Source organism: Gopherus flavomarginatus, chromosome 14 (assembly GCF_025201925.1).
Source record: "Gopherus flavomarginatus isolate rGopFla2 chromosome 14, rGopFla2.mat.asm, whole genome shotgun sequence".
In the NCBI taxonomy this organism is placed as follows: domain Eukaryota; kingdom Metazoa; phylum Chordata; order Testudines; family Testudinidae; genus Gopherus; species Gopherus flavomarginatus.
This window is the reverse complement of record NC_066630.1, coordinates 18,066,548-18,087,913: the sequence shown is the minus strand read 5'-3', so window position 1 is coordinate 18,087,913 and position 21,366 is coordinate 18,066,548. Positions and strand designations below refer to the sequence as shown.

Sequence of the window (21,366 nt, the reverse complement as noted above, 5' to 3'; positions counted from 1 at the left end):
ATGAACTATTAGTAGATGGTAAGACAAAATACTTTTCACTCATTTTAGAACCCTGGATGGCTAAAAGAAATTGTAATTTGTCTGAGAAAAATCTATTTATGGATGTAGAAGTGATAACATTTAGTGTATAGTAAATTGTATTCAAAGTAAGCGTAAAGTCTTTTGGGGTGAAATTTAACACAGTGTGGATGGATGGCTGTGTAATGGGTGCTATAAAAGGTGCAGCAGCACTGCAGGGAAACCTCTGCAACTCTGCATGCCATGGAAAGGGGTTCTGCACTTCTGAAAAGGATGTTGTGGTGACGAGTTCGGATTGGATGGTGCAGATCCAGTAGCCCAAAGCCTACAGGCACTGAATCAAACTCTTATTATTTTAATAGCCACGCTAACGATAACAGGGCATATGGGACTGGGTGCAGATGTGTAGTTACAAACATGGTTTTGAAAATCTGGCCAGTTGAAGCCAATATGTATCAGTTTGCACACGGAAGGCCCAAAACTGTACTGGCAACTTGTATCTTTAGACATTAAAGGTCTGATTCCCCACTGTGTTATTCCATGTTTATTCCAGCACAAAACTCCATTCCTTTCAACATGTCACTCCATTGTACAGCTTCTACAATGCAATAGTGAATCAAGACCCGAACTCTTGAAGTTTAGGTGTTCTCTTGGAAATGCCTTAACTATATTGACACTAGAATTTGCTCTAGTGTATTTATAATGCTAATTGATTATTTTTAGGCTATAAGTATGTGTTTCTACATTTACTGTCAGTTATTTCTTTGCAGTAGCATTCATTTAGTATTGAAAGGTTGGTGTCCTCTTTCACCAGATCTGTGTTGAGGGGAATATTGCAAGTGGAAAAACAACATGCCTGGATTATTTTGCCAAAACTACCAGCATTGAGGTAGGGGGCTTGAACCGTCTTAATGTTCAGTCAAGTCAACAAGAGTTTTTCTATTTATAGCATTGACAGTACTCAAGTCTACTACAGTATTTCCCAAGATTAAATGCGAGTAAGATAAATTTAAAGGCACACTGTCAAACATTTTCTAATTTTTAAACTCTTAGTAATAGTCTCAGAAATTTAAAAGCAATACTTTTCTTTCTTGATGTTGCCCTTTTTCATTTGGCAACCAATAATTGTCCTTGTTTTTAGGTAATGGAATGGAAGCCGGTATGATGGATTATATTTTTTACTACATTTGTGCTCGGGTTAATTGTTGCCTCGATCCTACAATCACACACTCATAGCTTTGCTCGCGTAAAATAGGCTGGGTCTGCCTACTTGATTAAATATATATTTGAGGGTTTCCATAATTGAGGTGTGAGTTAGTATTAGTTTCTTGGAATATTGTAAACTGCTGCTACACAGTCAGTGGAAGAAGCAATATATATATTAGGAAAATTCTTAGTTGTTGAGTGGCAGATATAAAATATATGCAATTCAAAAATATTCAACAACGGAACATAGTATATTCTGTAGATCAAATTTTGTCCCTCAATAAACTAACAATAACCAATAGAACTACCATTTTTATTTACTGCGTTTTTAAAAATCTTAAATGGATCTCATAATAAGCAAAGTCAGAGACAATTCACGTAATTAAACTAAAATAATTCAGGTAAAGATATGCTGGTTTGCTGGGAAAAATACATTTGTATAATTCCTTTTTAGAAGTTTGTGAAACAAACATGAGAGTTGATCCCACATTCCATAGGCAAAATGCTTTTGGATGAGGAAAAGACAAACCTGTTGTTAATACTGTAATTGCTTTAATCAAAACAAATTCAGAATAAACTTCAGGAAGCATTTATTTATGTGTACATAAAATCTTAAAGGTGTTGGTAGGTCTGCTAAGAAGAATATTAATACAAAAATCTAGGATTCTTCATAGGGATACTTAGTATTATGAGGGTCCTTGATAATTTAAAAGGGATGAATTGAGTTGAATAAATAGCCAGTAGCCCAAAATGTTTTTTTTTTAAATATGTATACAGTGCAAAAATTTAAAAAGTAAGTGCATGTAGTTTATCTAGCTAATCTCAGACTCACACTAAGATCTTAGAAGTCCTTTATGCCCTGATCATGTAGTTTGCTGGATCCTCATGCCCACATGGAGACCCCCTGGAGACGCTTGTGGTTTTAGCTACTTAGGGCAGAATAGACCTTCTTTTTCTGTCTAATTTTGATTATTATTAAAGTTCTAACTGCGTTTCTTTATGATCCACAAAAATAAAATTAGAGTTATGTATAATGGCATATTGATCTTCAGCTTTTATTCCTTTGTCATTCTGTTTTGTCCTATGGGAATTTAATTTGTGAGCAGCTCTTTCGCATGAAATACCCTCTACATTCGGCTGTCAGTTCTTCTCTCTTTACACTGTTACTGATAAATGACAGCCTTCTACGGGTATCAGTCAGCCATTGCTTTGTTTTGGTGGGCTGATAAATAATAATAATAATGATAATAATAATAAAACTACCATCCAGGACATTTTGTAATTAAATGCATCTTTTTCATTTGTATAATAGCTCTTAAATATTAAATTGTGTATTTCATTAAATCAGTCCTTTTTTCTTTTTTTTTTTTTAAAAGGGATAGATCCTCCAGTACAGACATTTATAAAAATGGTCTTATGTTGATACATTCAGATAAATAAAATAAAAAAATTGAAATCGCTTTGGGCCACGTGGAATGAATGTCATTTTTTAATTAAGGTTTTGACGGAACCTGTGCCTAAGTGGAGGAATGTACGTGGTCACAATCTTCTGGTAAGTGGCAGGAACTAACCCTGTGATTTATGTTCTGTTAAAAATATGGACCCTGATGTTCTCAAAGTCCTGTGTGAAGGTTTAGATGCATTGAAGTCCCTAGCAAGGATATGGTCACAATCTTATGTAACTGAAAATTAATATCATGATGGTGATTATTTTTTTTCTCTTATTGAGGAATGGGCATTAAACCTATTGTGTGCAAAAAGTAGCCCTGAGAAGGATTTGGGCTCCGATCTTGCAAGAAGCTTCATGCTAATGGTCACTGCACCCACAGTGAGCCACATTTTGAAATCAGTGAGCTCTGTGCAGGCGTAAAGGTCTGTCTGCATGGAGCAGATTGCAATCTTAAGGTGATCTCAGAGACACAATGGGTCTGTTACTGCCTGGCAGTGAGTTCTTTAGTTCATAAATAAACTAAGGCTAAGACAGCTCATTCAAATGCTCAAAGCAGGCAGGAAAGTGTTTTTTAATACTAAACAATACAATACAAGTAGAGTGTGTAGTAAGGTGAAAGGAGTTAGATTTGGCAGTCAGGGGGTGCTGTGTGACTGCTGAGAAAGTGTCCTGCAAGATGTTGAGTGCCTTCATTGATTATGGTGAGAGTGCAGGGTCATCCTCACCTCACAGAATCAGACACTTTTAATGCAGTGATGCAGCGCCGTCAGAGACTCCACCCTCTGATTGATAAATAGCATTATTACCCAGAGCTGAGTGGTGTGTGTCAGAAATAAAAGTAAATGAATAAATTTCACTTCCAGCCTAAATTGCACATACAACCTGTTCAAAATACCTGCACTTTTGTACTCACAGTATGCATTTTGGCTCCATTACTAGTAGCAGTGTGTCCTGAGGAAAGCAAATTCCCTTTGGTGGAGGTTACTGATGCTCTGCTTTCTGTTCTTCTACTGGCAGTGTAGCAGGGGGATGCACTGCTTCATGCCTTGTTGTGTCACCAGCATCTTCACCAGTAGACCACCTGCCTCACAGCTCTCTTTGAGGTGGGGGGAGAGGCCAAGTCCGTGTCCGCAGGCAATTCAGATCACTTTAAACCCTAATATTTGCTATTAAGCTGTTTTGCAAACCAACACTTGATCCTAAAAACTCCCTTTTTACTATAAAGTGTTATACTTTGGGTTTATGGTACAGGCTGGTATTTACTGGTGTAAAGAATTGAAGTGGGTTGGGAGTCCTGGAGATTAGAGAAATTCTTTGCGGAGCCACAGGGGGAAAACACTCATAATGTTCTGTGGAAAGGACCTCTCTTCTCAGAGTCACAGTGGATACTGTGGACACATCCAGCTACTTCTCTGTAGTGTCATTCGCTGTCCTGGGAGCTCCAGCCCTGCTCACAAAAGCACAGAAGCAGATTCATTTTTTTAGACATTGTGTAATTTGCATTTGCCTCATAGAGGAGACTTCTGGCTGCGAGCTCTTGTGAGTTAAATGCACTACACATAGGTATTCATTCAGGGAGGTGCTGAGTGCCTGTAACTCCCACTGAGTTTAGTGAGAGTTCTGATTGCTCAGGGTTTCTTATGATTAGGGCTATAATTCAACACATGCTCTGCCAATGCAGATGAGCCATTTCATTCTTTACTCCTGGGGAAATTCTGTGCCACTGCACAATGCAGAGTTTTGTAGAAATTAACATGGTGTGTGCAGAATTTCCTTTCCCCCACAGAAATGGGCTGCAATGCTGTTGGCCACCACTAGGGATCGCTGGACCCAACAGAGCCCAGCATGCACATATAAGACATTGCCGGGGGGAGGGGAAGGAGTTAGAGAGCTCCTGGCTGATGAAGTTCCCAGTATGGAAGGAGAAGGCGGTGCACAGGAAACTCCACACAAGCCTGGGACCGAGCATCAGGCTGTTTCTTCCTCTGGATCCCTGGGCTCTGGGAGAAGAGGGAGGCAGGTGTCTGGGCTGGGGGGGCCACAGGTAGGCTCTGGACGGGGGGAGGGGGGCACGGCTATATGGCCAAGGGGGGGCTCTGTGGCTGGGCCCGGGGGCGAGAGGGTTCATGTATATTGGCTGGTGGGGCCACAGCTGGGTTCTGCGGCATAGGCACTGACTCCGTGGGTGCTCTGGGGTTGGCGCATACACCGGGAAAAATTGGTGGGTACTCCCTGCCCCACCTCCCTGCCCCAACTCCCCTCCCCTCCGCCTCCTCCCCTGAGCATGCCACATCCCCACTTCTCCTCCCAGTGCTTGCCGCTGCAGGACAGCTGTTTCGTGGCGTAACAGGCTGTGGGAGCAGGAGGGGAGGATCGGGAACACGACACGCTCAGGGGAGGAGATGGGGAAGTGGCAGGGATTTGGGGAAGGGGTTGGAATGGGAATGGGGCAGGGGTGGGGGTGGGAGGTCGAGTGCCCACCAGCACCAGGAGAAGTTGGCGCCTATGCTCTGTGGGGGAGGGGTTGTTGGTATCTGGTCCCCTGGCATATATAGTTGCTGACAGACATACTTGCTGACAGGTATTTTGAAATAAATTTCCAAAATAATTGAAACTGGTGTGATTGGTAGTGTTATTTTGACAAATAAAATTTGCAGAATTTTAAAATGCTGTATGCAGAACGTCCCCAGGAGTAATAATGCTGGTGTCTGCTACCTTAATACCATTATTTTGGTAACTGTGAGCAGGTATAAAATATATAGCTTAGCTTTATTTGTTACTAATTGGTATAGTCAAAGTGGTTTTATTTCTCTCTTACTCTTCTTCCCCCATCCCCAACACCAGGGCTTAATGTATCAAGATTCATCACGGTGGGGGATAACGTTGCAGACATACATACAGCTTACCATGTTGGATCAGCATACCAGGCCAATGGTAATTTAAAGATTTTTTTCTTTTAATCTGAAGCAGAGCTATTAAGGTGCATTTATCGATCAAAATAATTTGTTAACCCTGCATCCAGAAGATAAGACCTTAGGTTGACTTTCATTCTGTGTTCCTGAAGCTAGTAGGAATTTCCATGTGAAAAGACAACACTGATATACTCAAGTCTATGCTCAGTGGGGGCTGGGACATCTACCTCCTATATTTACATGTGTTTCATTCCTGTATCCAGTATTGCTTACTGTTAAATGTTGGCCCATGCGTTGGTCATCTCTCAGCTTGACTGTTGTCTTTGCCTTTTTATTTATTATTTGGTGTATGTGAATTGTAGGAACCTCAAACTCTGGGTTCACATATGGTAATCTTAAATGTGAATATTCAAAATCACACACTGGCTCGTGTCACTCAGAATAACCCCTGCTGATCCATGTGACTCTAAACACAAATGCAGCTTCCTGCTTCTCACCTCTTCTCACTCTAACGCCTTCAAAATACTTCCACAGAGATTATCTACCTCTTCCTTTTGGATTGTCTACACTTCTTTCTCCTCATCTGTTTTCCTTCTGCTCCCTTCTCACATTATTCCCAGTCCTCTCCTATGTGCACTCTTTGGGCTGGATCCTCCCTTTTCCCTTTCTCATCCCCTCTTGAAACTCCTTTGTTGTTGCCTTGGAGTCTTCAGTTATTATTTCCTTCCCACTTGATAGCATCTCCAGTTACTCTTATACCTGAACTGTTTGCTATTGTATCATATTGTCTGGCTTTGCTTTGGGCAGGGGTCTTTCTTGTAAAGTCCCATGTAAGGTTATGGTCCAGTGAAAATGATTAATAGTAATTTGACAAAATAGTTCTATAAGGCTGTGGCTTGGGGCTTTCTGGAAATCGTTTCTCCTTCCCTTCTCAGAAAAGTGACATTTTACAAGTTCGAGTTTTGAAGTATGCCCAGTTCTCACTTCTCTGCACTCCTGAAGATTTGGACAAATCCTGTTAACTTTCTATTCAGTGTGCGTTATGATACAATTGCACCATAATGCTGGGTTCTTCTTGGATGAAAACACAAATAAAAATTATTCCTGGCATGTAAAGAAGGAAATGGAAAAAGATTGATAGCTTCAATTAAAAGATGCCGAGACATTAGTCTCCTAAAATGAGCAGACAGTAGGCTTTTATAATGGCCATGTCCCTAGTCTGGATTAAAGCAGTAACGGAACATACCAGATTGTGGCTGCTTTTGCACAGATACATAGGGAAGAGAGGTCACAGGGAGACCTTTCTTCATCTTGTGCATTAATGAAGGAGGCAGCCAGCACATTGGTCTTGTGCTAAATGAGCGTGAGGGAGGTGGGTTAGTGTGGCCAGAGGCACAGGGAGCATGGCCGGGTGGGGTGAAATCCACATCCCAATCTCCTCTGCACCTGTTTACAATGAGCACTGGAAGAGTGCATGCTTCACCTATTTAGAGGGTGTGATTTCCATTTCCGAGCATGTTCCCTCCCCATCCTCAGGTGTTTCTTCAGTCTGTTTCTGTGTTCCATGGGCAAAATGCCTTCCACTTCTACCCCTCTGTGCCCCACGCCCTATAGCACTGCTCTGGCTCTCACACCCACAGAAGAGTCTCATGTGTTGTACAGCTTCAGGGTGGATGGAACTTTTCTCTCTCTCTCCATCTTCCCCGTAGATATAGAGGAGGCTAAAGAGGCAGGAAGCCTTCCAGAGCTCTGTCTTGCAAAGCACCTTGAAAAGTGCTCCATGCACCATCACTTCTGTGAAAGTTGTGAGATGAAAGAGCTGCCATGCAAAGGAGCATATTGAGTAGCAGACAACTGGGGGTGCTCAGTACCCAGAAGGCCTTTTCAGTTCCTTTGTATTTCCTAGCACAGCTGTGGAAAAAACCCAAAAGGTTTGGATGTGTTTGAAAGTGCAGAGCGTTCTTTTGTTTGATTTGCAAAATGTTAAAAGTCCCAGTGTCTCTTAAGAGCTCATTAAAAGCTCCCAAGAATTCCCCTGCATTCTAATCTGTATTCTGCTGCCAGTTCCTGTGTCAACCTTGCAATAGCAATTGTGACTGTGTGACCATTAACTCTGTGCGGAATAGCTGATTGGAAAGAACTCCTCCAGCACCACCTGATTCTTTAGAGACCAGGGAGAAAAGCTTAAACAGTGGCAGGAAATCATCGTTCACCAAAATTGAAGCCCATTTGGGTGGTAGATCAGATGAAGCTGAGATACTCTGCCAATTACAGTGACTGCTTTGGCCTCTGTGAAGGAGGAGTAGCACACTTGAGACAATTCGAAAATCCTGTTTTCTTTCTGTAGTCTCTCTGATCAGTGCCTTATGTAATAAGCTCAGTAACATATCTGAGGAGGGCACCACTTCAGGCAAACAGTTCCCATTGCTCTGCACATTCTAATGGACTGCAGTTTATTTCTAGTCAAGTGTCCAGTGATTAACTTCTTGGTATTGATGGGTTTGGTGCCCCTGCAGTTATCCTTCATACATCTTCCATAAGTCTAGTGTGTCAGGAAAGTCCTGGTTCTGGAATCCCAGGTTTATGTACATAATGTGGGTTTTAGCCCATGAAAGCTTATGCCCAAATAAATTTGTTAGTCTCTCAGGTGCCACAAGTACTTCTGTTCTTTTTGCTGATACACAGTAACATGGCTACCACTCCCAAACCTGTCAGAAATGTTTCTGAGTAAGAGTAATTTTTTCTCTCTGCCCAAACAATTAGTCCATGTTACATTTAGCATAGTTTAGTAGGAGTTTAATAATGTAGTGAGCATGAAAAAGATTAATAAAAAAATGGATGTAAAAGGACATACTATGCAGCATCAGGGGGTGAAAGAAACTAAGAACATTGGAAAATGTAAAACTAGTGAATGGCTGTTGTTTTTATCTTGTAGATTTCCCCGCTAAGAATGATGGAGAGGTCAATTCACAGTGCAAAACACATTTTTGTAGAAAACTTATATCGAAGGTACAGTACATGGTTTACTACTTTAGCTTCTTGTTTTAACTGTAGAGCGTTTTAAATAAACTGATCATCTTAGTTTTCTATGATGATTTGCATTTCAGTAATCCATAAAACCTGCAGCAGTGTATTAGAGAGCTAGTGGTTGCTTACTTAGTCAGTGCTACCATATATACACACACAGACAAACACACACATACAGACTCAATCCAATCTTCTCTTGGCTGAAACAAAATATCTGTTTAGTAGTATTCAGAAAGATACACTACAACAGGGGTCGGCAACTTGTGGCACGTGTGCCAAAACTGGCATGCAAGCCAATTTTTAATGGTACGCTGCCACCTGCTGGGGTCCCGGCCCCACTCAGCAGGGGCAGGAGGCAGAATTTTGGTCCTGCTGGCAGCCAGGCTCCCCTCTCCCCCGTTTCTTCCCGCAGTGCGCTGCCTTCCTGCAGCGCCTCCTCTCCTTCCCTGCAGCAATCAGCTGATCGCCCTTGCGAGGGGGAGGGGGAGCCGAGCCAAGCCGAGCCGCAGCATGCTCGCTGCTCTGGGGAGGAGGCAGAGAAGAGGTGGGGATGGATGGGGCCCTGGGGAAAGGGTTGAAATTGGGCGTATGCCCTCCAGCCCCCTCCCATGAGCCGCTCATAGCAGGGGGCTGGAAGCACCCCCATAAGCTGAGCACCCCAGCCCTCTGTCCTGACCTCTGAACCCCCCCACACCCAGCCCTCTGCCCTGACCCGACCCCTGCACCCCTCACACACACACACAGCCCTCTGCCCTGACCGCTGCACCCCCCACAACCCCAGCCCTGACTTCTGCACCCCCCACAGATACCCAGCCATCCCACACCCTGACTCCTGCACCCCCTCACACACTTCCAGCCCCCATTCTGACTCCTGCAACCCCCCACACATATGCAGCCCCCCCACACTCCATGCCCTGACTCTTGTACCCCCCCACATCCCCATCCCCACCCTGAGCACCAAACAGAAGCTTCTGCACCTCTGGTCTGGGGTCCTGGCCGCTGGCCCCGCTCAGCCCACTGCTGGTCTGGGGTCCCGGCTGCCAGCCTCTTGCCAATTGGGGTCCTGCAGGCTCCACTCAGCCCGCTGCCAAGCTAGGTGAACGGAACCCTAGGCCAGCAGCGGGCTGAGTGGGCCAGCAGTGTAAGATCAGCATTTTAATTTAATTTTAAGTTAAGCTTCTTAAACATTTTGAAAACCTTGTTTACTATATGTACAACAATAGTTTAGTTATATATTATAGACTTACAGAGAGAGACCTTCTAAAAAACGTTAAAATGTATTACCGGCACGCAGAACCTTAAGTTAAAGTGAATAAGTGAAGACTCAGCACATCACTTCTGAAAGGTTGCTGACCTCTGCATTACAATTTAAGACAGGACACGAAGAATAAAACTATAGATAATTGGAACAGGGAAATTAAGTAGATACAATGTACATTAAATATACAAATGAGATTTGGCCAGGGTCTGGAGACGGGGGAGTTAGGGGACAGGGAGCAGGGGGCGGTTGGATGGAGCAGAGGTTCTGGGGGGGCGGTCAGGGGACGGGGAACAGGAGGCTTGGGTAGGCATGGGAGTCCTGGGGGCCTATCAGGGGGCGGGGGTGTGGATAGGGGTTGGGGCAGTCAGAGGACAGAGAGCAGGGGGGGTTAAATAGAGGGTGGGGTCCTGAAGGAGCGGTTAGGGACAGGAGTCCTGGGATGGGGTGGTCAGGGGACAAGGAGCAGGGGGGATTGGATGGGTTGGGAGTTCTGAGGGGGGCAGTCAGGGGGTGGGAAGTGGGAGGGGTTGGATAGGGGGCAAGGGCCAGGCTGTTTGGGGAGGCACAGCCTTCCTTACCCAGCCCGCCATACAGTTTTGCAACCCCAATGTGGCCCTCAGGCCAAAAAATTTGCCCACCCCTGGTCTAGATAATACTTAGTACTTCCTTGAGTGCAGGGGACTGGACTAGATGACCTCTTGAGATCCCTTCCAATTCTATGATTCTATGCGGCTTTTTAATATATTTGAAACAATCTGTAATGAGTTATAGTTTATGAAACCTCAGACTGGTTATAGGAAAAATGTATCTTGCCCAAATCTGTGGGGAAAACAGCTGCTTGCCAGTAGATCCACAAGATGGCATCCATGCTACATTGTGTTTGTTACTGAATTACTTTGAATGTTTACATAAGAGATAAGCTAAGATGTAAGGCATGTAAAAACAGTGGAAAATAGTAAGAGTCACTGTTTATCATAGTCTGTATTCAGAAGACTATACAGTACTTAGTTCTTTTTCTTTCTTTTAAGCTATTGATTTGCTTTTTTCATTTCGGACCAAATGCCTGTGTCATAAGTATTGAAAATCTTGCCTACTGCTAAAAGGCTAAGTATAATGTGCAATAACTTTTATTTCTTGACTTTGTAACATATTTTCTACAGGCAGCTATGGTTTTGTCATTTCTGTTTTTGTATCTTTTTTTAGTGTTGGGGACCAGGTATTTACTTTGTGTCTCATTACAACAAACTGTAAAATTGGTTGCAAATTAAACAAACAAAAGTCAGAGTATGTGAATGGCTATTTAGGTGTTTGGGAAATGAACTCATAGAATATGGAAAAGGAGACATGACAGGTGAGGCAGAGGGACAAAAAGTGATTGGTCTTTTATAATTAATAGATGTGATTTGACAGTTAATAGATGACGTTATATGTAGTTTAGGACCTACTTTGGATCTCCTAAAATGGGGCGTGTTGTAACCACAGGCAGTCTTATTACTTAGTGCATATATGATTATGACTAAAGCAATTTTTGTACTACATAGCCAGTGTAACTAGTCTTCAACTCTAAGATGCACCAAGATGTGTATTTCTGGTTTCTTGTAGAATCATAGAATTATAGGGCTGGCCTTAAGAGGTCATTTAGTCCCTCCCCTCTCACTGACGGAGGATTATAAAACACTTCAGAAGGAGATAAGCCTGAGGCATGAAGGCAAAGCCCTGATGATTTTAAACCATCTGAGATGTGCAGTAGTTGCACTGAAATTGCTACCACAAAATAGTTTCTTCTCTCTAAATATCAAGAAAATAAAGCTATGCATTGACCTGGCATAGATATATTACTTACCAAGTTTGCATGGCAATCATATTTCTTATGCTGAGTCTTGATAAGAGGAGATTTTCAGAGGCATCAGTGAGAGTTAGACACCTAACTGCCATCATTACCTTGAAAATCTTCCCCACACTAAATAGGTATTGCTACTGTTCTGAGACATGGGGAATATTCATTCTATGGATATTCTCATTTACATGTGTGACAACAGGGGACTTTGCCAAGAGGTCTCTGTCTTAATAAACCACTCTCACCTCAGACCTGACAAACACCTTACACCGAACACATACTTTGCAAGGCATTTATCCAAAAGGGATATCATGTGAGGTGTCTGCAGAAAGCTCATAACTTGTCAAGACTCATAATCATTGCAAGATGTATGCACAGGTAATATTTAAAAACCAGTGTGTTTATACTGAAGTATGCTTTATGGACCTGGAGTAGAAATTAAACACCAAGAGATGATGGGCCTCAGGGATGGCTCATTCAAGCAATCCCTAATCAGCTGGCAAGATGATGAAAATCTCAATTGACCAAGCTTGCTTCCTCCCAAAACTATCCATGCAAAATCACCAGCAGCACCATAGAATCATAGGACTGGATGGGACCTCGAGAGGTCATCTAGTCCAGTCCCATGCACTCATGGCAGGACTAAGTGTTATCTAGGCCAGGTCAGGGCAAACTATGGGCCAGATCTGGCCCATCAGGGCTTTCAACCAGCCCACGGGATTGCCAACCCCGTGGCGCAGCGGGGTTAAGGCAGGGTCACCACGCCACTTCCAAAAGCAGCTGGCACCATGTCCGTGCAGCCCCTCGGGCGGGGGGCGGGGCAGGGGGCTCTGTGCACTGCCCTCGCCTGCAGACACTGCCCCCTGTAACTACCATTGGCTGGGAACAAGGAACCGTGGCCAATAGGAGCTTCGGCGGTGGTACCCGCAGGTGAGGGCAGCACGCAGAGGAGTGTCCTGCCCCACCCCACCCCCAGGAACCACTGCTGGACATGCTGGCCACTTCTGGGAGCGGCGCTGTGCCAGGGCAGGCAGGGATCCTGCCTTAGCCCCAGTGCGCGCTGCTACTATCTTGGAGCTGCTGTAGCTAAGCGGCACTGGGCCGGAGCCTGCACCCCAAACCCCTCCTGCACCCCAATCCCCTGCCCTGAGCCCCTTAACCCCCTGCTTTGAGCCCCCTGCTGCACCCCTCCTGCACCCAAACCCCTTGCCCTGAGCCCCTTCCTGCACTCCCACACCCCACAGTCCCTCCTGCACCCCGAACCCCCTGTCCCAGCCAACATTCATGGCCCTGCATACAATATCCCCATCCAGATGCGGCCCTCAGGCCAAAAAGCCTGCCCACCCCAATCTAGACCATTCCTGACAGGTGTTTGTCTAACCTGCTCTTAAAAATCTCCAATGATGGACATTCCACAACCTCCCTAGGCAAACAATCCAAACCTCTCAGAGGTGAAAAAGGAACTTTACACCAGACAAAGTTTCACCCTGGCTGTGTATGGAAACAAAACACTGTATTCAGAATCACGGAGTGCAGAAAAGACATTCTGGATGCATTGAACGAGGAGAATCCCTGGCGGAGGTGGGTGCTTTCATGAACATTTTGGATCCAGGTTAATGAGAAACCAGCCAGCTCTGCAATAGAGTGAACTTGGTGGCGTGGGAAATCTACTTTATTAAATAGGAAAGGTAACTATTGATAAGTATAGGCCAAGGTTCACGGTCCATGATTTTATTTTGTACTGTAATCACTTGTTTCCACCACACTCTTGGTTCTAGTTAAATTTTTATTCTACCTTTAATAAACCTCCTTTTGTTTTATCATAAGTGTTGTGTGGGTAATAGGGGTGGTGGTTTAAGGAAGAACCAGTAAGCCAGGGTCCAGTGCACCTTTGTGTGCAGAGGATCTGGAAATTGTGCAAATAGCCAGTGTCAAGGACTGGATGTCACAGGAGAACAATTCAGAGGGAGTCCGGGATTGCGGTGGAGCTGTTATTAACCTGTAAGGGGAAGTTAGGGCTGGCATAAGCCCAGGGAGCAGTGCTTGAGTGGCTGAAGGGCTGATGGTGCCTGTGAGCTGTCACCCAGCTACCAGAGGGAAGACTCCCTCTCACTGGAGGCAGAGGTGACAAGGTGGCTCGCAGGGTAGCCCAAGGACTGTCACTTCATAATGCTGAGAGTTTAGTGGCATGTGATATGTGAGCATGCGTGTGAAGAGAGACTGTTCTTGCACAGGTGAACCTGGTGTACAGGTGTGATATTGAAGTACAGTACAGACACGTGGATGTCGGGAGTGAAGCCATCAGAACGGCTTGTTAACGGACCGTGGGTTAAGAGGGCCATGCTGAAATATCTTAAGATATCTATATATACATGTGAATACATACGTAATCCTAGATAATTATACAACGTCCCTATCTGTTAATGGTGCTTTGCAAGAATATAAAATAAAATGTGTAATCTAATAAAAACATTATTATTACTACACAGGGGTGAAAGTAACTCAGGACACTTACCGGTATGTGGTAGGGGCGGCTCTGGTCCCTGGAAGGGGCGGGACCTAGGGCAGAAGGGGCAGGGCTAGGAGTCAGCATCCCCCAGCCAGCCCTTGCAGGCCACCTGGTCTGCACCACCCGGAGGTCCTGTGGTGATTTAAAGGGCTTGGGGCTCTGGACGCCACTGCTGCAGTAGCAGCATCCGGAGCCCCAACCCTTTTAAATCGCTGGCCCCGGGGCAGCTGCTGCCTTTGCCCCCACAAAGGCGGCACATGAGCTGATTTTCAGTGGCACTCACACTGCCTGGGTCCTGGCCACTGGTCCAGGGGGCTCTGCATTTTAATTTAATTTTAAATTAAGCTTCTTAAACATTTTAAAAACCTTATTTACTTTACATACAACAATAGTTTAGTTATATTATAGACATAGAAAGAGACCTTCTAAAAATGTTAAATTGTATTATTGGCACGCAAAACCTTAAATTAGAGTGAATAAATGAAGACTCGGCACAGCACTTCTGAAAGGTTGCCAACCCCTCCACTAGATATCCTGGAAGAGAGAGTTCCGAGGGTTGTTCTGTATTGATTAGCTCTGAGAGTCATGACCTGAGTGTTGCACTGAGATACATACATTATTGTACTAGCTAGAGTGAAGTCCTTGCTGTGGAAGCTTTTAGCACAATTCTAGATCGTTTAATGGAGAGCTTGAGCTGTGTGGTGTTAGCAGTAGGGCTACTTTCATTGGTTGCCCAAAGGTATAAAACAAATTGCTTTTCAATAATGGCAGTGTGGGGTATGTGATTGGAAGTTGGCCTTTGTTCTTTATCTGTGTTGACATGTTATGCTGTAGTTTCAGTTAATGGGGGTCGTTTCAACCTCTGTATGAGAGTTAGTGAGATTAAAGAAAATCATTGAACTTTTGGAATTCGTAAAGCTCCATCTTAAATGCTCTGGAGTGTAACCATTTACTTAACTAATAGTCTTCATAAAGAAGTATACCTCATTTTTTAAGTAAGTGGGAGCCAAAGGAACAATTTCTTTCACCTTTAGCTAGTCCCTGGGGGATTCTCATATTCAGTTCAGATAGGCTTAGAGATCCTTATCCCTAGGCAAGTCATAAATCAGCTGTCTTAAGTAAACCGACCAAGGGCCACAAAGGGAATCCAACAGTGGTTGCTAATGGTGTATCAACAGAATCTGTAATGAGCATCCAAAAAACCAGACCAACTGGAGTGACATCTTCAGGTTCAGGCTGCTGGAATTTTATTGACAGGTCCAGGTCCAAGCTGTTCAACTAACCCTTCCAGCAAAGATTGTTTACCAAATATAAGAAACTGGATGGCAGAACAAGGGTCGTAGCTTAGTATCAGTGCAAGGGGGTATTTATTTAAGGGGTTTACTATCAATTACAAGAAAAGTGCATTTTTGTTCTTAAAAAAGGGGACCTTGAATCTTTTGAAATAAAGAGCCAGGCTGCTCAGAGGTGGATAGGCATTCTGTATCAGAACAGAGGTTAGACTTTGCTGATAGAAACAGGATAGAGTATGAGTCCCTGACTCAAAGCCAGGGAGCAAGCGGAGGTCCAGATGTCTAATCTAAACATGCTTCCTTCCTTTTCTCATTGTTAGATCAAGGGACTGGGAGCTAAAAAATTCCGGGTGCTGTCCCCGGCAGTGCCATTGACTCCATGTGTAGGCTTTCAGAGTCACCTTAACTCTCGGTGCTTCAGCACTCTGTCAGTGAAAAACTGAAGAATATTTACAGGGATGTTGAAGGCTCCATTAATTTGCATTTGCTGTGAGATTCTATGATGAAAGTCGCCACAGAAATGCAAATGTTCCTGTATTCTTATCATTATTACAACTCTGTATTTAGTATTGAAATAGAAGCACGTATTTGTTTTTTAGCAATTTTAGACATGTGCATTTGAATGGGTATGATTTTTATGACTAAATCATAATTAAGTTAATTTTTCCATTTGAAATCAAATTAGTAGTTGGGTTAGGAAGTTGCTCCCATTCCTATATAACCTTGGCAATGCGAACTTTTACTCTGGAAAAGTCATGTCCTCGTCAGCAAGATTTCAGTTGAGATAGAGGAGCTTCTGCTTTGATTCTTACACATGACCTTTATTTTCCATGAGCCTGTTCCAGATGCTCATGCAAAATATTCCCATTGATTTCAATGGCACGGCTCGCATAAACAAGACTGCCTGCGCATGAGAGGTTTTCAGGATTGGCTCCCAAATGCAGTATATATTTAATTCTGGGTTTTGTTGTTGTTTTTGTTTTGTACTTCCATTTCTATCCAGCCTTGCCACTCCTCCTTTTCTCATATGTCTTGGGGAAAAAAAGTGGCAGAATCAACCTTGGTTTGTTTGTTTTTTCCCTTGGCTTGTGCAGTTAAAATATAAAATCATTATGGATGGTGACACAGAAAAACATTTGCTAGTTACGGGTATTTGAAAAACAACAGTTGTTTGTTCACAATGAATTGTTACCCTTCTCTTTGTCTTTCTCCAAACTGTGGAGGCAAGCTGTTAATTTGGATGGCAGACAAGGAATGGGGGTAGTATAATTTCTGCAAGCTTTTGCTCTTTTTCTTTCTTAACTCCAATATAGATATTGCAAATATCTTTATATGCTGCTGTCTCCTTCCTGGTTACGACCCAGACATGTTGCCAAAAGAATGGCCGAGACGTCTGTCTCTTTTAAACTCATCTGAAAGCTGCAAATGGTCATAGGTCTGCTAGTAGTTTTTGTACTCATTTACATGTTTAATATTTTACTGGTTGTTCTTATCAAGATGACCATTTTGGGGTCATCATCATCACTCCCATAACCACATTGGTCGTTGGGGCACCATCATTGATGAGCAATCAGCCAATTGTCTCCACCCCTGACAATTCTGTGTCAGTCAATCAACCATTCATGGCAGCATGGCGTGCAACAGTTTAAATACATTCATAACAGTCCCACTGTGAAAAATGTTAGAAATATAAGTGATGCTAATTTACTGTATCTACGGTATAGATATTGATGTTGTAACATTTTCCTACTTAGTTCACCAAGTAACTGTGTTTTTGTGGCATAGCATAAAATACTAATTTGTGTTACAAAAACTGTTAAAACTGAGGGTTATATTAGCCAGTATTTCATTTTTAATTGTTTTTCAGATGTCTGACCCATGAATGATATTTCTATGTGACTAGAGGCATTATGGGTCTTGAGTTCACTTATGCTGGTGTAAATCGGGAGTAGTTCTAGTGAGGTCAAAGATATACTGGTGCAAATCATTTGAGAGATCAGAATCAGGCCCTCTTGCACACTGTATGATTTTGTAGTAAAAGAGGTAATAAAAAAATCATTTTCTTATTGATTGTTGCAGTGGGAGAATGCCAGAAGTGGATTACATAGTGCTAACTGAATGGTTTGAATGGATCACAAAGAACGCTGATGTTTCAGTTGATTTGATAGGTAAAACATGTTCTTCTTTGACACTGGTCCCTGTTTAAATTGAGTATTTTTTGTGTATTGTATTATGAAAAAGGAGAAAAAATGTTTTCCTATTTCTTTTTCCTGTGCCCTAAATTTCTGTGACGTAAGAAATACCTTCTAGTGTACACGTTAAACAGCAGTGATGCCTTTGGAACATTTGGTGATGTTGTTACGTTGCCGTACTTCACCTATATATATCCACAATGTTTGGAGGTGGCTACCTTCCTCCGAGAAAAAATCCACTGGTGTCAGATAGATTGGCCAGCAGTGGAGCCACTGTGGACATTTATGGCTGATATCCATGTCAGAAATGCCTACCGCAGATTGCTTTTCTGTTGGTTGTGGAGAAGATTTCTGCTTTACATTGCTTTCTAACCTGACCCCGTGAAAATAACTAGTCCAATGTTTTGTTGATGGCAGTTTATCTACAGACGTCTCCTGAAACTTGTTATGAGAGATTAAAGAATAGATGCAGAGAAGAGGAAAAGATAATTGCTATGGTAAGGAAATCTTCCATCATAGTTAAGCAGAGGCTCAAGATACCTTTCAGGGCATCACGTGTCTGCATCTTCATAGCTTTTAATCTGTAGCTCCTCTCCATCTAAATATAAAATCATGTACTGCAGTCAGTTAATACAAGTCAGGGTCTTGCCACAGTGTTTCCACTGATGGGGTCAACTTATTAGGAAAAGCGTGTAGGGTTCATTGTAGCTTTATGGTCTAGTAGAGACAAGTGAATCCTTATCTATTTAAAAATCAAAAAATTTTGGACAGCGAGTACCCCAAGTTCTCCATGTTTGCAGTTCTGGTAGGTCAGTACAATACAATTCAGTGAACACGGGGAAGAAAAGGAAATTCACCACCAAAATTTTCAAAGGGTGTCTGCCTGCTCTCCTTTTCCGCATGCACTTCTTGAGTATGAGCCCCTGTGCATGTGGGCAATAGAATTTATATGTGCAAACTTCATCAGCTGTATGCAGAGGTGTTTGGGCTTGAAAAATGCCCTTCCAGGTGTTTGCCTGTACCCCAAAAGAAGGCACTGTTTGAAAAATCAAGCACACAGTGATACAGGAACCTAATAAACGTAAGTTGTACAATTAGATTACTACATCTCCTAAACTATAGTTTATGTGAAGGCTCTGCCTCAAACAGATCTTTTTAAATGAATCCCTAAGCCAGAAATAAATGGGGTAATAGAAGGAATGTGCTGCCTATTATTAAAGTGCCTCTGTTGTAAGGTGATTTAGTAAGAGCAGTTGGGTAGGTTGAACATGTATGGTGAGATAAAAGCCAAGAGCTAAATCCTGAGCCATGTGAAATATCCCCAAGGTGAATAAGCCCTAGCTATTATTTTACTACAGTGGCTTTGAAGAGACATCATGTGTTGCACTTTGCAGTGTCTTTCTCTGTTACTGAGGAAAAAACCTATAGTGAATGGAAAAGGTTACATCCTCTTCATGAAAATCTAATAGCTGCTGACAAGCAAAAATGCTTTTAAAGGACGTGAGTGGAAGTTGAAGAAAATCATCTGGGAATGTAGAAAAAACGTATCCACATAAAAAGCAGCTCTGAAGTCAGTGTTCATTTCAGTTTTCCCTTTTGTCCTTTCCTCTTCTGTCTATTCATCTCTGTGTAAGGTTTAAGTCAGACTGCTCCCATGGGAATTAAAACAAAGATTTTGATCCTGCAAGGTGTTGAGAGCTCTCCAGTCCCATTGACTCAGTGGATTAGATCCAGTGTAGGTTAAATCCTAACACCAGTGATAAATTGTTGCCATTGTCAGTAGGAAGAAATTAAAAGACTCTACTTGCTCAGTCTGTGTGGATTCGCCATGAAGCTTCAATGGCATCCCATGGGAATGATGGTGCTAGTGTCGCTTGGATGGTAGACTAGAGCTAGGGGAATAAAATAAATCCTTCATGGGAATTATTTTGGGGAAGCTCTCTGGCCTGTGCTATACAGGATGTCAGACTGGATGATCACAATGGTCCCTTTTGGCCTTAAAGTCTCTGACTTCAGTCAAATTAAATGTTGGGTGAAAGTTTCTGATGCACTGCATTCTGTACTCACAATGCAGTGCATAATAAGGACCTACCTTATTTGTCAAACCATGTCAAACCCGGGTTTTAGTATCAAATATTTGTACACGGTTGTAGTCATTGACCTCTTAGCTGATTTGGTTTACCTTAAAAAATATAAGATCAGAAACCGCAGTGTGTGTTTCACCTCTGTAAACACTTGTTTTGAATGGCTTTTTATAGGAATATTTAGAAGCTATCCATCAGCTCTATGAGGAGTGGCTTATTAAACAAACACTGTTTAAAGTTCCTTCTCCAGTGCTTGTAAGTATATATTGGTCAATTGTAACCAGGTGAGCGCACACAGAGAAAATTTCAATTCTCAAATGTCACTTTAGTTGTAAAGGCAAAATCTATTTTTCTAATATGATTTGGAAAAGAAAAATTTCAATAAGTGTTCTGATTCTCAGTAGGATACAGCATTAGAGTTTGATCTTGCAAATGACTCTTACTTCATCACCCAAGGGGCTATTTACAGTAGTAAGTGTTTGCAGAATATGACCCATTGATTGTAAAAACCCATCCCAACCCCTGCACTGAAAACAAATTGACCAAGTGCCTAGGTAGTTCATTTTAGGACTTAGTGGTAGTAAGTCCTTGCTTTTCAAATGCTAGCAAAATGAATTATTTTTGGAAAGAATATACAGATTTTATAGGGCCTCTTGTTCTAATTTTCATTTTCTTGTTTCCTAGGTGATTCAGGCTGACAATGACATGCAGAAAATGATAGAAAAGTATGAAGAAAATCGGGACCGAATATTAACCCCGTACAATATACAACACTGTCTGTAGAAATGCAGTTTTATGGTCATGCTTTAAAAAACATTTCCATCGGGAATTCTGATCAACATTCCCAACACTTTTTATGATTTGGTCTCTTGGTTGAGATTTTGTCTTGTAACGTGTCAATGACTTTAGCTATGAAAAGGCCACAAACAGGCCATATCCTGTTTACCTTCAGCTTCTTGCACTTTTAAGTTCCAGTGCAGCTTCACTGATCTCAGACTACCTCTTGACAGGAAGCTGCTGTATCTCGTTTCCCTACTTCACTTCTGCATTGTATAAATACCTTTCTGATATTGCATTTTCTTGTATAATGTGCTTTTATTCACTTCAAATAGCCCCATATATATCCTTTCATGTAATTAGAAGGCTGTGAATAAGTCAAGCTTATGTAGTCAGTAAGTGAGCAAATTCAGTCTAATTTTGTAACAATTTTCAATGGAAAAACAATGAAATAACTATGCTACTGTTCTCAACCACCATTTTCACAAAATATCATTAATTGCTCTTAAAATAGGAAAAGAAAACAGTTCACTTCTTAATTATGGACCTGATTCTAATCTCACTTGCACCAATGTAACTTCATTGGCTTTACTGGAGTTATTTCTTATTTAAATGAGATCAGAATCAAACCCCAAACCTGCAAATACTTATGCATCTGAATAGTTCTATTGAATTCAGTGGGACAACTCAGGTACATAAAGTTACCCAGGCTTTATAAGAATTTGGGGTCTAAAGCTCTCTGGCCCAGATTTTCAGAAGAGTTCAGTATCTAGCTGTTCTCAACGAAATTCTGACTCCAAA

The 21,366-nt window shown here is 42.4% G+C and overlaps 1 protein-coding gene across 6 annotated transcripts in view; it reads left to right on the top strand.

The window, feature by feature from the left end:
* The window catches only part of TK2 (thymidine kinase 2), a 118,933-nt gene extending 98,072 nt beyond the window's left edge, over positions 1-20,861 (top strand). For 4 of the 6 annotated variants that reach the window (XM_050923198.1, XM_050923197.1, XM_050923196.1 and 1 more), the window contains 7 exons: positions 2,723-2,776; positions 5,519-5,608; positions 8,522-8,595; positions 17,592-17,680; positions 18,122-18,201; positions 19,963-20,043; positions 20,473-20,861. In XM_050923198.1, the coding sequence (XP_050779155.1) occupies positions 5,525-5,608; positions 8,522-8,595; positions 17,592-17,680; positions 18,122-18,201; positions 19,963-20,043; positions 20,473-20,571 (507 nt within the window). In that variant the 5' untranslated portion in view covers positions 2,723-2,776; positions 5,519-5,524 and the 3' untranslated portion in view covers positions 20,572-20,861. Of the gene's footprint in view, positions 1-832; positions 908-2,722; positions 2,777-5,518; positions 5,609-8,521; positions 8,596-17,591; positions 17,681-18,121; positions 18,202-19,962; positions 20,044-20,472 lie in introns of all 6 variants that reach the window. The other 2 variants (XM_050923199.1, XM_050923194.1) reach the window with 1 other exon arrangement.
* The last annotated feature ends 505 nt before the right edge of the window (positions 20,862-21,366 follow it).